At 55.5% G+C, this 14,759-nt stretch overlaps 2 protein-coding genes across 4 annotated transcripts; one reads left to right on the forward strand and one right to left on the reverse strand.

The window, feature by feature from the left end:
* Window positions 1-1,631: 1,631 nt before the first annotated feature.
* MRPL11 (mitochondrial ribosomal protein L11) lies at window positions 1,632-4,385 on the forward strand. 2 transcript variants are annotated; one of them, XM_059710005.1, is made up of 5 exons: window positions 1,632-1,895; window positions 2,190-2,285; window positions 2,726-2,819; window positions 2,910-3,069; window positions 4,101-4,385. In XM_059710005.1, the coding sequence occupies exons 1-5, from the start codon at window positions 1,734-1,736 to the stop codon at window positions 4,210-4,212; spliced, it is 624 nt and encodes a 207-aa protein (XP_059565988.1). In that variant the 5' UTR covers window positions 1,632-1,733; the 3' UTR covers window positions 4,213-4,385. The 2 variants fall into 2 exon arrangements, with proteins under 2 accessions (XP_059565988.1, XP_059565989.1); XM_059710006.1 differs by having other exon boundaries at window positions 1,637-1,856.
* Window positions 4,386-7,964: 3,579 nt separating this feature from the next.
* Window positions 7,965-13,115, reverse strand: NPAS4 (neuronal PAS domain protein 4). 2 transcript variants are annotated; one of them, XM_059711236.1, is made up of 8 exons: window positions 12,565-13,115; window positions 11,731-11,882; window positions 11,482-11,584; window positions 11,102-11,363; window positions 10,814-10,923; window positions 10,338-10,473; window positions 8,765-10,200; window positions 7,965-8,100 (listed from the first exon to the last, which is right to left on the reverse strand). In XM_059711236.1, exons 1-8 carry the CDS (start codon window positions 12,737-12,739, stop codon window positions 8,072-8,074), a joined length of 2,403 nt encoding a protein of 800 aa, XP_059567219.1. In that variant the 5' UTR covers window positions 12,740-13,115; the 3' UTR covers window positions 7,965-8,071. The 2 variants fall into 2 exon arrangements, with proteins under 2 accessions (XP_059567219.1, XP_059567218.1); XM_059711235.1 differs by lacking the exons at window positions 10,814-10,923; window positions 11,731-11,882; window positions 12,565-13,115 and having other exon boundaries at window positions 11,482-11,569.
* Between the last annotated feature and the right edge of the window lie 1,644 nt (window positions 13,116-14,759).

The raw sequence follows: 14,759 nt of genomic DNA on the forward strand, positions 1-14,759 counted from the left end.
ACAATAATAATAATTAACCCTTAGAGAGTGCTTACCATACATCACATGCCAGACCTGAGCTAAGCACCTTACCTGGGTAATCTCATTAAATTCTCTCAACAGTTCTGGGTGGTAGGCATTATTATTATTATTATTATCATTATTATTATTATTTCACAGTTGAGAAAAGTGAGGTCTACAGAGGGGATGGGACTTGCCCCAAGTGTATGTTGGGAGAGACAGAAAGTGGATGTCACCCCTTCCCTCTGGGCAGTCACGGAGGATGGCAGGATTGGCGAGAACTGTGGGGGCTGAGGGAGAGGGGTGAACTGTAAGTGGGCAGTTCTAGGTCTCTAACTCTCCACGTCTTCAATCAAAGGCTGAAGGAAGCTCAGCCCACTCCTCCCCCTGCTTTCCTCCGTCTCTGCTTTCCTGCTGCTACAGGGGGCCTCAGGGGACCGGGCTGAGCACTGTGTGTGACAGGTACACATCTCAGCAGAATGTATCTGGCACCCAATGTCGTCCATTCACACAGGTCCCCATGGAGACGGCCTGACTGGACTTCACCCTGAGAGGCCTCTAGCTGGTCAGCCATGCCCTTCAGGGCTGGCAGCTCCTCCGTTCTCTCCATGTCACCCTTCAAAGCAGTCATTTCTGCCCAGCCTTCAGCTGTTCCCTCCCCAGGGTCTTTTTTTTTCCTTTTTAATATTGCTTTCAGAGAGGAAGGGAGAGGGAGAGAGAAACGTCAAGGATGAGAGAGAATCATCAATCGGCTGCCTCCTGCACGCCCCCTGCTGGGGATGGAGCCTGCAACCCGGTCATGTGCCCTTGACAGGAATCAAACCCGGGACCCTTCAGTCCACAGGACTACGTTTTATCCACTGAGCCACCCAGCTAGGGCCGTCACCAGGGTCTTGCTGCCTCCTTGTGGAGTGGGATTAGCCACCCGAAGACCTCTGGCCTGAACCACTTTTCTGGGCTCCATTAACCCACTGGGAAGCAGGCTACTGGCCTTTCCAGCTGGGACTCCTACCTCTCTCATCACTCCACTTCCCTCTTTCTTCTTTCTCCTTGTAGCCCAGTGAATCTTCTTTTAAAAAAATAAATTTTATTGGTTTTTTTACAGAGAGGAAGGGAGAGGGATAGAGAGTTAGAAACATCGATCAGCTGCCTCCTGCACACTCCCTACTGGGTATGTGCCCGCAACCAAGGTACATGCCCTTGACCGGAATCGAACCTGGGACCCTTGAGTCGGCAGGCCAACACTCTATCCACTGAGCCAAACCGGTCAGGGCCCAGTGAATCTTTTTATCCTGTGTACATTGGGGGTCCAAACTTCATCAAGTTCACAGGCAGCAAGAGGAGCCATGTCCAGCCGCCAGCGCCCCAGCGCACAGCCATCTGCGGGATTTGCAAAGCCGTCAAAACTACCATACCCACAATGCTGTGCGGACAGTAAGGGCCTTCTCGAGTTTAGCTGTCCGAAGTACTGCCTGCGTGCTCTTCGGGAGAAATATGTGTACCCGAACCGTTCGGGTCCTTCCTCTATCTCCAGAGGGCAAAGTAAAAGTTTTTTTTCTGTATATCACCCTCTTTGTCTTACTCGTTGGAGGACCGAAACAACTCTGCTCTTCTTGGGCGTCACCAGCCCTAACCTAAAGAGAGGACCCGTGACCTCTGACACAAGATGGCGGCGCCCAGAGCCATTGGTCTTGCTGTTGACCCGAGTGAACGAAGGCAGTGAACCCCGCATCATGTCGAAGCTCATCCGGGCCACTCGGGCGGCCAAGAAACCCGAAGTCGGCGGCGTGATCCGGACCATCGTGCGAGCTGGCCAGGCCATGCCCGGGCCCCCTCTAGGGCCCGTCCTGGGTCAGGTGCAGCGCGCGGGATCTCGGCGTGGGAGGCGCCGGAGGGTGGGAGCTGGTGCTGGGGCGGAGGGGGCGGGCTCGGGAGCCGGGGAGGCCTGGGTTCCAAGCGCGGTTCTGCCACCCACACGCTGATGTGCCTCCTGGAGGCCCCGCCTCCTCAGCCCGTCCCCAGCGGACTGTGGTGAGGACAGAGAGGGCTGCTGCCTGCAGAGCACCGGCTCTCAGTGGTCGTTGGATCTGGGTGGAGGGAAGAGGAAGGGGACAGGGAGACATGGAGATGGAAGCGGGAGGGAGGGAGGCTCCTTCCTCCCTGTACGAGCCCCTGTGCTTCCGCCACAGCGAGGCGTCTCCATCAACCAGTTCTGCAAGGAGTTCAACGAGAAGACGAAGGACATCAAAGAAGGCATCCCTTTGCCCACCAAGATCTTCGTGAAGGTGCCGATCGATCGCGACTGCGAGCCCAGCTCCTTTTCCTCCTCCCCCCCCCCCCGCCCGCAGGCTCGGGACGGGTCGCCGGGGGTACCACCGCGTTCCTCACTCGGGGCGGGTCTCCTCCAGTTCCTGGGCCCCGCGTTCCCCATCCACGCAGGGGAGACGAGGGCCCCTTTTCCGAGCCCGCCCGCCGGGTCGCAGGCCTTCCATTGGCCGTTCACTGCCTTGGGGCCTCCTGAGCAGAGCTGGGCCTGGACCCGAGGGGACACGGCTGTTTGCTACAGATTTATTTCTCTTGTGGGTTTGTGGTCTTTTGGAGGGACGCCATCAGAAAGGGACTCAAGGGAAGGGGAGACGGGAAGTTAGAAGTCCCCTCGGTTGGGACAGCTGGGGTTGGAAGAGATATTATCGCATTTCTTCTTTTTTCCTTCTTTTTCATTAAGCCTGACAGGACGTTTGAAATCAAGATAGGACAACCCACTGTCACCTACTTCCTGAAGGCAGCTGCTGGGATTGAAAAAGGGGCCCGGCAGACAGGTAAGGGTCGGGGTAGGCCCCTGGGATTTGGGGGGGGGGGGGTCTGAAGGAGGCAGTGACACCCAAGGGCTATTTGTTTCTTCTTTCCAGGGAAGGAGGTGGCAGGCCTGGTGACCTTGAAGCACGTGTATGAGATTGCTTGTGTCAAAGCTCAGGATGATGCCTTCGTCCTGAGGGACATGCCCCTGTCCTCTGTTGTCCGCTCCATCATCGGCTCTGCCCGCTCCCTGGGCATTCGTGTGGTGAAGAAGTGAGTGTTCTGGGGAAGCACAGTGCCAGGGGAGGACCTGGACAGCTCTTGACTTCAGGGCAAGACAGAGTGTGCACATTAGTGGGAGAGTCCGCGTCTGAGTCAGAGGACCTTAGAGTCTTGGGAGCCCCATTCATTCATTTGAATGCACTTGTTAAGGACCTTCTACATCTTAGAGGGAACTAGATAGCCATGCTTGGCCCCACTTTTAAGGAACTCACAGTCCAGAGAAAGAGGCAGATGCACAGATGGAGCATTAGACTGCAGACAGTGTTGAACAACAGCTGTCTTGAGAACAAGGTGTAGGACTCCTGATTTGCCTGGTGTGTCAATGGGAACTTTGTAGGAGGTGACGAGACCTGGAAAAGGAAGTGAAGGGCTGGGGGCAAGCATTCCAAAACGTGGATTCCTGTGAAGGACGGAAGGTGAGAGTGCAGCAGAGAGGTTGAGTGTAATCTGGTATACAATCCGGCATTACAGGCAGAATAGGAAATAGTGTGAGAGAGGCCAGGCCAACAGGGGCCCCCACCTTGGGCTTCAGAGGACCTCAGCAATTGTGCCTTTGAAGTGAGATGTTAGGTGAGAGGGCGTCTAGCCCAGACAACAGCAGGGTCAGCTCTCAACCCTTTACTGGTCTTGTGCTGCCGGTCATTTCCCAAAAGAAGTGGGGTTAAGCAGGGAACAAGAGTGGGCTTCACTTTTCTCAAATCTTTACTTTTGCTGAGAGTACAGAAATGAGTACGTCTGGTTCCTGTTCAGGGGGAGGCACGCATGCCCAAAGACTTTATTGCACAAAGTGTTGTGGGGCACAGAGGAAGAGCCAGTTCATCTGGGCTGAGTTATAGCCGGGGCCTCAAAGGACCGTAGGGCTTAAAGAAGGGAACAAAAGGCAGAGGTGGTGAGGATGGTGGGGTGACAGTCCTGGCACAGGAAACAGATGAGCAAAGGTAGGAGAAGTCCAGGAGGGGAGAAAGGATTCTGAGACAATAACGTGGGCCTCTCACTTACCATCTGTTTTTTTGTCCCTGCAGCCTCAGTTCGGAGGAGCTGGCAGCTTTCCAGAAGGAGCGAGCCATATTCTTGGAGGCTCAGAAAGAGGCCGATTTAGCAGCTCAGGAAGAAGCTGCCGCTGCCAAGAAGTGACCCCTGTCCTGCGCGCTCCAGAATTTTGAAGGGAGCAGCTGGGAAGGCTGTGCCCAAGGGGAGAAGGGGAGATGACACCAACCTGTTATTATTGCCCTGACTTAGATTATATATTTTTACACGTATGGATGTATCAGGGGATTCGGCCTAAATAAACATCTTTTGTCACCCTCTCCTGAGTTCTGTCTTAGGGCCCTAGGGGAAAGGGACAGTACTGATGGTGGCAACACAGACAGGAGGGCTCTTCATGCTGCTTCTCAGGTACATGATCCGAGGCTCAGCCAAGCAGAGCAGCTTGTCCAGGTGGAATCGGTGGCAGAGGTCGGAGTGGTAGCCCTCCTCCCCACCGATGACAAAACGAGCAGGGTAGGTGGGGGCTGCGAACGCTGGGGCTCGTGTGTACAGAAGCACCAGGTGTTGCTTGTGCTGTAATCAGAAACATTTCTTAACTCTTGGGGACTTGCCAGTTCAACAGAAACAGACGCCTGTGGTGACTTCAGGTCACAGCCCCAACAGTGTTGCTGCACAAGTGCCTCAGGTCCCTTGACGAAGCTGATCCTGGCACTGGATCAGGTGTTAGCTGAATGTGAACTAGGGCTCGCGGCTACAGACCCACGGAAGAAGCAGAGCTTCAGGAGGTCCCTGCCCGAGGCGGGAGAAGCCCTGAGGAAGCCCTGGCCTTCTGTTTTCCCCCATTCCCCAGAGCATCAAGGACTTGTCCTTGCAGAGGAGAGAGGAGGCGTCGGGGCAGAAATGGATTCACGTTTACTGAACACCTGTTACATGCTAGTCTCTTGGTTTTGCACTGAGATTTGGAAAATAACACACTCAAGTTTGGGTAATCCCCCCACCCAGATGAGACTCCTAGCAGTATTTAGGTATGTATCTGTTCTACTCTTTTTTCTTGGTGCATGTGTTTATATGTAACTTTAAAAAAATAAAATAAAGTGGTGTCATACTCTAGATACTGTTGTATTTTACTTTTAACTTGACAATTATTTAGAACGTTTTTCATTATCTAAGCAATTTTTGATGACTGCTTAGTATTTTGTCTTGTGGGCGGACCGTAATTCATTTAACCAAGTCCTCAGAAGCAGCAATAAAATAACTGTTGGGTATTTTGTTTGTATTAAGAAATATATATATACAGCCCCGCTGGGTATGGTTGAGTGGTTGAGCATGACCCAAGAGGTCACGGTTTGATTCCCAGTAAGGGCACATGCCCAGGTTGCAGGCTCGATCCCCAGTGGAGGTATGCAGGAGGCAGTCAATTGATGATGTTTCTGTCCCTCTCCCTTCCTCTCTAAAAATCAATAAACATTTAATATATATCACACATACACAAACTTAGGATGGACATCATTTGCAAACAGTTTTTGAGTGGCTTATTATCAGGTACTGGGCTCAGTGCTCCTACTACAGAATAAATGTGAGAGACACAGTTCCTGCCTTCAGAGAACTGGTTCTTTCCCTTACTGAACGACATACTGTGCACTTCTTGCAGACTGTCTAGTTTTTGTTATGTCTCCCGCAGCTAGAATGCAGGCTCTGGGAGCCCAGGGACCTTGTGCCTTGTTCGCTGTTGCATTGCCAGCACCCAGAACACTGCCACATGTAGGTATTGTAAATACTATTTATCACATGAAGAAATGAGGCTGCAGAGCTGGCACATGAACTCAGCCTTCATGACCCCAAAACTTGAGCTCTTTCTCCTACATTCTGCCCCCAGGGCAGAGTCTGGTATCGGTAGGAAGAGAACTGGCTGAGAGCCAGATGTGAGAATGCCATTAGGCGAGTCCTTTCCTCTCCCTGGGCCTCAGTATATCCATTCATCTGGTCTAAGCTATAAAGCTCTGAGAGGAACAGAAGCAGATACTTATTTGTCCAGCAGGTGGAGCTATTGGCTCTTCTAATTTTTTTCTCTCCAACTCATTTGGTGGCCAGGGTCTCTTCCTGAAGTCACCTGCCTTCTCAACAAAACGCACACTTTCTCCTATCACCCACCACCTCCACCAATCACCAGTGAAGTGCTTTTTTCTTATATATTTTTGTTTATTGATTTCAGAGAGGAAGGGCGAGGGAGAGAGAGTTAGAAACATCAATGATGACATAGAATCATTGATCAGCTGCCTCTTGCACACCCTCTACTGGGGATCCAGCCCACACCCTGGGCCTCCTGGTTCATAAATGGACAGTCAACCACTGAGCCACACCGGCCGGACTCCAGCCCCAATCTACCTGAGAAGAAACTGAGGCTCAGGTTCCACTCAGCAAAACGTAGGTGAATTTAAATCCAGGCCTTTTTGTCTCCTAATTTTCATTTCCCCCCCTACCATGCCCTGTGGCTGTTGGGCCCTCAGGCTCGGAGGAAAACAGTATTTTTGAAAGCTTTAGTACGCAGACCTGGAGGGAAGAGGCTCCCTGCTCCAGTTCAAGCCTGCCCTCTTGGGTAACTGGGACGGGGTGATTTGAGATGGTGGTTCACGGGCTTTGGGGGCAGAGGACCCGGCCCAGGGCTCGGATGCAGATGACGTGTTGCCCACTATGGCTCTCACCGGCTGCGCGGGAAATCACTTTTTCCTGTGACACTCCGTTTCCTAGTGAAATGGCGCTAAGAGGCCTGTTGAGAGGCTTCGCTGCAGTGAATGAGGACATAAAAGTGTGTGTCAGCTGAAAGGCCCACGCAAGGTGGCTATCATTTCCAACAGGCCACCGAGGGACGCTGTTTCCCGGCAGGACCAGGCTGAAGAGAGGAACTCATGTCCTGAGACTTCCAACCCACCCCCAGGAAAATGCCAAGCGGAATCCGCTACCCATCCCCAGGCCCTTCTGCTGCTCCCACACTGTCAGCACTTCAAGCCTGAACACGGAGGAGATGCCAATACCCTCTGGCATTTTGAAGGCAAGTTGTGGCATCTGCTGTTTCAGCTCCAAACGCTCCAGCTTCCAGCACAGGGTGGACGGCACAGTGTGCACTCAGATGTCGCATGAACAAAGGAATGAGCAAATGAGTGAATCAAGAAATGCCAGGCTGTCTGCAGGTCCAGGCTTTACTTCCAGACCCCCACACTCCCATCTGGGCCTCCCAACCTTCTCAGGTCCCCCCCCCCCCCTTCCCTCTTTACAGCATGACACCAGAGGTACCAAAAAGGCAAACTGGACTTTATTATAAAGTTGGCTACAAAGTCACCACAGCACCACGAGGTGGCCACCTGGGCAGGCCCAGGCAGTCTGGCAGCCGGGTGAGTCCTGCACCAGGTACACGCACTCGTGCAAGCACACGTGTGACAGCGGCAGGTCTGCCTTCCTCCATCGGAAAGAAACGTAGCGTCTCTTCACGCCCCCCACCCCAGGTGCGGGGCGCAAAAGTCACAAGAAGGCCGCCGGGGCGGCAGAGTCCATCGGAATTGAAATCCCGTTACTGGTGTGTAGAGAATTCTACGTGGGTGTCAAGAGCCCCTCGGGGCACAGGCTGGCCCGAATGGGTGCTGCCTTTCCCCCACCAAGGCCCAGGGTGGCTTGGCCCCCAGGTGTGGAGAACTGGCCCAAGCCCATGGGGCAGCGCAGGGGGTAAGTGAGACTCCCCCATTCTCCACTTGAAATCCCATTCAAGGAAACTCACTACGAGTGAATACAGATTGAAATGGAAACTGGGATTGCTGGAAGTCTCTAAATATTAAAAAGAAGCTCCCCTCCCTAACCCTCCCTCCTCCCCCCACCCAATCCTGCAGGGCCTGGGGAATCAGATATATCCCCCTCCAGCCCCTAGAATCCCCCCAACAGTCCCGGGGGGGTGGAGAGCAGCTCCACGTCTTGATGACAATATGCCATACTTGACGACGTTAAGTCACAGACTTATTCAAAACGTTGGTTCCCCTCCACTTCCATCTGCAGAGAGAGAGAGAGAGAGAGAGAGAGAGAGAGGACAATCAGTAGGCCTATTAGGAAAGACAGGCTGAGGATGTGGCACATAGTATGGGCTTCAAATATGTTGGCCCAATGACTGAATGATCACTAGCGGTTCAGCAGGAAAGGGAGCAATTTGGACAGATGAAGTGAAGCCATGGCTATAGTTTTGGCATGGATGGAGCCATAGCAAGCAGCCTCTCTTACTTTTCCAAATGCCTATAAACGCTTAGTCTGTATCCCCTTTAGGGGGTAAGAATACTGAGATGGGGCTCTGATGCCTCCTCCATCAGTTTGTGTGTGGCCTTAGGCAGGTTTCTTTAACCCTGGGACCTTGATTGTCTTCATCTATAAAATAGGGTGATGATGGCTGATCTAGGTCCTTCACAGAGTTAAGGAGGAGAAACCATTAGTGAAGGATCCTCTTGCATTTATCCCACACCCCTAACCCCTGCCCTTCAGGCCTACTTGTCAGGAATTTCCAGATTATTTTTCATTAGTTCTTATTCTCACTGCTACCCTAGGCAGCAGACAATATTATCCCATTAATAAAGTTGAGGTACAGAGAGGGGAATTTACTAATTCCACCCAGTATCTCGCTGGCAGGACAGGGACTTGAGTTCTTGAACTTCTGGGCTGGACTCACCTTCATGGAAGCTGTCTTGAACTTGGCTCTGGAGTTGATGCAACTCATCAGGAAACCCATCGTAGGGGAATGCTGAGACACCTGTCTCAAAGGCGGTTTCATATGTGGCCAGGTCCTCCAGGAAGCTGTGGTCTTCTGGGGACAGGTTGTTGCAAGGCGACAGGGCCCCTCCTGGGACCGCTGCCTCAGTATCCTCTGAACTCCATTCCCCATTGGGGTCTGGGGTAGAGAGGTCCATGAAGATGTCTTCCACAGGCACCTCTTCCAGGAATATGTTCCCAGGGTCAACCAGGAAGTCCAGCTCCTGGCATTTCCAGGGTTTCAGATCCAGGCTGAGCACAGGAGGGCCAGACCCTGACAGGGACAGGTTGGAGTCCAGGGGCTCCAGCCCCCCAAGTGGCTCCAGCCCGCCTGCACAAGCATCAGCTGAAAAGGGCCTGTCCATGCCCTGAGCCAATTGGCTGATCTGCTGGATGAGACGGTCTATCTCATTCTGCTGCTTCTCGGAGTAGTGGAAGAAACTCTGCTTGACTGGAGAGGCCTCAGGTGTGAGCAGGCCTTCGGGCACCAGGGGGACGTCCACAGAGAGGGAGCCCCGGAGCTGGGCGAGGGCCAGGAGTGTGCAGTCCCCATTACCAGGGCTGCTGGGGCTTGGAGGCAACTTCTCATAGAGAAAACTGCATCCCTCCTGGGCGAAGTAAGTCTTGCTGGGATTGGGGCTCAGTTGTTCTGGGAAAGCTTGGCTGGGGCTGTTCAGATGTGCCGGGAATGCTGTGCTGGGAGGAGTCAGCTGCTCATGGGCAGGGCTGCCCAGAGGCTCGGGGAAGGGAGCAGTGCTGGGAAGCAGCTGGTCTGGGAAGTTGGTGGTGCAGGGAGTCAACTGATCTTCGTAGCTTCTGGCAGAGGTTTTGGTCAGCTGGCCTTGTAGTGGGCTAGTCAGTGGATCTGAGAAGGTGGCACTACTGGGCGTCAGTTGATCGGAGAAGGTCACGGCGCTTGGAGTCAGTTGTTCTTGGAGAGAGCTGGATGGAGTGGACAAGTGGGCTTGGAAGGGCTCGTGGAGGCTGAAGAGGAAGGCACAGCCTCCTGGCTGGTGGGGTGTGTAGGGTGGGGTGCACACAAGATCCTTGCTCAGGTCGGCTTGAAGAGGAGGTTCAGAGCGGGGTGGGAACGTCAGGTAACTGAAGCCCAGCTCTTTGGGAGGTCGGGGAAGCTCTTCTGGTGTTGAGACAGCACCCATTTCAGGAGCAGGGAGGAAACTGGTGCTTCTGGGAGCCCCCAGGGCTGGGGCAAAGAGTGGGTTACGGCTGGAGCACTGTCCCTGGGAAAGGATGTTCTCAGGGAATGATGGCAATATGGTTGGGGTACCCAGGACATAGGTTGCCTGAGGGTCTTCAGAGTTCAGCTGCTGGCGGAGGCTCCAGGCCTCTGTGTTACTGGAGAGGAGAGAAGAGATAGCCAGTAAGGATTTGGTGCCCATTCCCAGAGCAGTTCCCAGATTTGTATCTCCTCCATGCCCCCCATTAGGGCCCCCCCCCCCGGCCCCCGCTCAGGCTTCTGCCTCGCAGCTCACCTGATCGGGTAGTTATTGGCAGTAATGGGGCCCTCTGGACCTTCTGAGTATAACAGGCAATAAATCCATGCCCAGCCTCCAGGCTTGGCCTGCAGTCTCACTACCATCTCTGCCTGAATATCTCCACTCTCAGCCACTGAAGGGAAAGAAAAAATGCAGAGTTAGGACACATATCACATAACATCACCTAAACTATCACCCCACTGGCCTCTCCACTGAGTTTGGGACCCATAACATCCTCTTCTGACTACCCTAACCTGTACCACTCAGCTCCCCACCTTGACCTCACCATTGGGAGTCCCCCAGTCCTGGTGCTATTTTCGCCTTTACTCCTCACCTAATGAGCACCCTATAGCATCCAAAACTGCTGGCCTCTGGTGCCTCCCCAGCATCAGCCTTGACCAGACCTTCCTGGTAGGATCTCCCATGCCCTTTCCCAGTTCCCTGTCTCGTCCCCAGCTTTTCTGGACACTCACACAGGCGGTAGTGTTGAACAGAAGCGTGGCCCAGGTCCTCAGGGTGCAGCAGTCCATACCATGATTTACAGAGCAGTTCACTGCGCTCAAAGCCCAGGTAGATTAGGACACTGGGAAAGCGGAAAGGGTGAGGTCAGCTTTCTGTTTTCCCTGCTTGCCATGGCGTCTCACTCCCTCCCAGGTCCTCTGGTCCTTTAGATCCCATCCTCCCTGCCCCTGACTCCAGAATCTAGGGTCCCCTCATCTCTGGCCTGCTTTCCTCCTGCGGTCTACACACTGTGGGCTTACCTCTCAGAGATGTCCAGTAGGGCCAGGTCCTTAGCATGACGGCTCTGGAACATGGCCAAGAAGAGCGAAGCAGGCCCAGGACCAGGACCAGGGCGGGGTCGTGGCTCCAGTGGAGCACAGAAGGCTGTGAACACAGGGTTTCCTGCCCAGTAGGCTCCAGGTGGGTGAGCATGGAACCGGCCTCGAATAAGCACCAGCTTGTTGCCTGCACTCTGGCGCCTCAGCGACTTGGAGGTGTTGAAGCGACAGCGGAAGAGGCGATCTAGGTGAGTGAAGAGGAAAACTGATAAGAAGGCAAATGGCTGAGAGAGATGGCAGATGGGGAGGGGCAAGGCAGCAGAAGGGAGATTGGATTGAGGAAGAGAGAAAGGAGTGCTCACCGGTGTCTAGGGCAGAGGGCAGGGCGAGTTGCTGGCGCACAGTGAGGTGGTCCGCTGGGTCAATGATGTCGTAGATGCTGTCGCCCTGGGCAACCAGGTCCACCTGGAGAAAGGTGAAGAGGAGATGATCATTAGTGAAGGCGTCAAGAGCCAATCTTTGACAAATAGCATCTTGCAGGGTATAAACCCTTGCTCCCAGAAGTGGAAAGCCCATTGTGTCCCATCTGTGCCCTGGCCCTCAGCACTCACCATGGAGTGGCCCAGATGCTCGCTCACACTCTCAGACAGATACAGCAGCTTCCCCTCCGCGGTGAATACAAGCAGGAAGCCAGGTAGCGCGGCCACTATGTCTTCAAGCTCTTGACTTGAGAGAAGCCCTGTAGGGGCCCCCAGAGGAGCACCTGCGGGGTGAGGAGACATGGTGAGTCAGGAGTAAGACCAGGAGTCAAAGAAAAAGTGAGGAGTGAACTTCAGAAAATCCAGAGGAGTTTCTCATGGTCCTGCCTCTGCACACACCTCTGGACCCACTGCCCGCGGTTCTTGCCTAGGGAACCTGTTGCCTGACTTCCAAGTCGGGGCCGAGCTTTCCTGCATCTCTGGACGTCAGGACCGCGGACAGCGCTACAGAGACGCGCGGGCATTCAGCACCGCGGACAGCGCCTCGCCACCCGGCGGTGCTGTCTGCACCGTGGACAGCGCTTCAACAGCGGCAGAAGCCCTTTCAGCGTCGGCTGCGCTCCCGCAGGCTTTGGCGACTCTATCTCTGCAACTTCCCGGGCTTTCCTCTCGGGCTCCGGGAGCGCCTCTGCGCGGGTGGGAACTGGGGCCATTGTGTCCTGGCTCTCTTCCTTGCATAAGTCTGGCGCTAGGGACACCGTCCAGGCTCTCTATTCCCCACCCAGAACTAAGCTGAAGTCTGGACAGAGTGCGGAAGGAAAAGTGGGAGTTCCTTAGTCCCTGATCCCTTCTCTCCCAGCTCACCAACGTGCCATCCTGGGCGTGCGGCAGCCCCAGAGCGTTCCCTTAGCTCCACGGTCCCCAGTGTCGGCCAACCCGGGTTTCCAAAAGCCCCAGTCTGCTCACCTCCGGCGAAGAAGACGCCCTTGCGAGTGTAGATGCAGGCGAGACTCATGATGTGCAGGTAGGACAGCCGGACCTTGTCCGCTTCGGCCAGCGGCAGCAGCTCCTTGAGGTTCCGGATCTCCGCGTTGATCTGGTCGCGGCGCGCCTTGGAGGCGCCCTTGGTGGAGCGGTACATGCCTGGCGGCTGCGGGGCTCCCGCTCCGGCGCTCCGAGCACCTGCGGTCCTGTCCCGAAGCCGGTGGCTTCTTCCTCCTCGCTTCCCCGGCTCTCGCTCCGGCTCTCGCTCCAGCTCGCTCTCTCCTCTCCTCTCCTGGGCTCCGCTCCGCTGCGCTGCCTCCCTCGCCTGCCTCGTTCCGCCTTATATAGCTCCTGCCAGGCGTGGGGGGGCACGATTTAGAGAAAGGGGGGCGGGAAAGCGGGAGGCTGGGCTAAGCAAACTGCAGCAGGAGCCACTGGCAGGCGCTCCTCCTCCCTCCCCGGCTTCCTACGTCATCCCGTGACGTAGAACGAGAGCAGGAGGGGTGCCGGCGGGAGGGGGAGAGGGGAGGCTGCGGAGGGGGCCGGGGCTGGCGGCAGCTGAGCGGAGGGGCAGGTGCTGCGTTAGGAAGGCCTGAAGGGGCTGCAGGGGCCCAGGCGTCCCAGTGTGCTCAGCCCAGGGAAGCGACAGGGCAAGGGTGGAGGCGGCCAGAAGCCCCTGGCAGGAGAGGCTGCGGAGGGCCAGGAGGGGTTGGTTCCGACGTCGATTTTTAAAGGAGATAAGAAAAGGGGGGCATGGTTGTCCACAAACCCCCCCTTCCTAGCTGCGAGCCAAAAGTCACCTTCACACGAGGGGAAGAAGGGCCGCGTTAACCTCCACGGGATAGGTCGCGGCTAGGGTTTCTCTCCAGGATTCCTGCGTCTGGGACTGCCTTAGTCACTTTCAAAGAACAAGCCTCCTTCCCCCACCCCGTCCCCAAGCCAGGCCTTGGTGCTTTAGCAGGGGAGTGACGCGGGGGTGGGTGTCTCAGCCCCTCGGGTGGGGTGGAAAGGGGTCCTGAGGAAGAGGGATCCGCGAGTCTGGCCTTGGTCCTGTTTTCCCACCGCCAAGCATGGAAATAGCAGCACCTACGCTGCAGTCTGCAGGGATTCCAACGAATTAACCTCAGCCCGTGGCGGGGGAAACTGAGGCAGGGTCCAGGGCATGGTGAGGATCTGAGTCTGCACCGAGGTATCCCTCCCCCCTATCGGCCCCTGTCGCCAGCCCCCAAAGTGAGCGCCCCCCCCCCGCCCCACCCCCCCACCGCACCCACGCCCGACTGCAGGCTGGTGTCTCCCCGGGCTGGGGGCGGGGGCGGGGCCGGGGAATCCCAGCTCCTTATTTGGAGAGGAATCCTCCAGCGTTTGCCGCGGCGCAGCGGCGGGCGGAGCCTCGCAGCCTCCGCAACGCTCCGGAGGCCCCCCCCTCCGCCTCCGGCCGGGAGGATGGGGAGCAGCGGAGAAGCGAGGGGGCCGAGCTGGACCTATTTGGAGAGATCCTTGCACCGACACGGACCCCTTTGCTCGTCGGGCTGCCCTCCACACCCCCTGCAGACCCCTCTCCATCTTCGGTGCTGGGACTCCTCTCTCAGCTTCTCCACCTTCCACTCTCCACATGCCCCTCTCTCGGCCTCAACTAGTTTCTTTATCTCATTGCCTGGCGTGGTGGTTTGTCTCAGCTTCCTGCGCCCTCTGCTCCCAAAACAGTCCCCTTCTGCTCTCTCGAATGTCCTTTGTCAGTTTGTTTCGTTGGCCCTAACTCCTCCCTCTTCCCTTTTTCTCTTTTCAGCACAGATGATTTGCTCTCTACAGGGGCTGAGAGGCCCTTTTCTTTTCCCCAAGATCCCATAAAAGAAGAAGGGGTGGGCTAGGGGGTAGTTTAGCGAAGTCTCGCTTGGAAGACGGGGGCTGTGTGAAGTCCCTTGAGGGGCTGGAAATGAGGTCACTTTAAAATGGGAGGGTGGGACTGGCCTGATTGTCGAAAGTCACATAGGAAGGGTAGACATAAACGCTGAGAGCAGGAAGTGAAATTTGGGGTCAAGGAACGCCTCGCTCCTTGTGGGAAAGGGCAGTGGCCAGAGAGGCAGACTGGGAGGAGGAGACAGCCAAGCAGGAGGGTGGCCAACGGCTCGTGCCATTTTGGCAGATGTTGGGGACATTCCTATCAACCATCCTGTGTT

The sequence above is a fragment of the Myotis daubentonii genome, chromosome 9 (genome assembly GCF_963259705.1).
Source record: "Myotis daubentonii chromosome 9, mMyoDau2.1, whole genome shotgun sequence".
Classification (NCBI taxonomy): domain Eukaryota; kingdom Metazoa; phylum Chordata; class Mammalia; order Chiroptera; family Vespertilionidae; genus Myotis; species Myotis daubentonii.

Excerpts from the sequence above, each read along its gene's own strand:
- MRPL11 (XM_059710005.1), top strand. The coding sequence starts at position 1,734 with ATGTCGAAGCTCATCCGGGCCACTCGGGCGGCCAAGAAACCCGAAGTC. Across the intron at positions 2,286-2,725 it reads CCACCAAGATCTTCGTGAAG|CCTGACAGGACGTTTGAAAT; the intron begins GTGCCGATCGAT and ends TTTTTCATTAAG. Across the intron at positions 3,070-4,100 it reads GGCATTCGTGTGGTGAAGAA|CCTCAGTTCGGAGGAGCTGG; the intron begins GTGAGTGTTCTG and ends TTGTCCCTGCAG.
- NPAS4 (XM_059711236.1), bottom strand. The coding sequence starts at position 12,739 with ATGTACCGCTCCACCAAGGGCGCCTCCAAGGCGCGCCGCGACCAGATC. Across the intron at positions 10,201-10,337 it reads GCCAATAACTACCCGATCAG|TAACACAGAGGCCTGGAGCC; the intron begins GTGAGCTGCGAG and ends TCTCCTCTCCAG. Across the intron at positions 8,101-8,764 it reads TCAAGACAGCTTCCATGAAG|ATGGAAGTGGAGGGGAACCA; the intron begins GTGAGTCCAGCC and ends CTCTCTCTGCAG.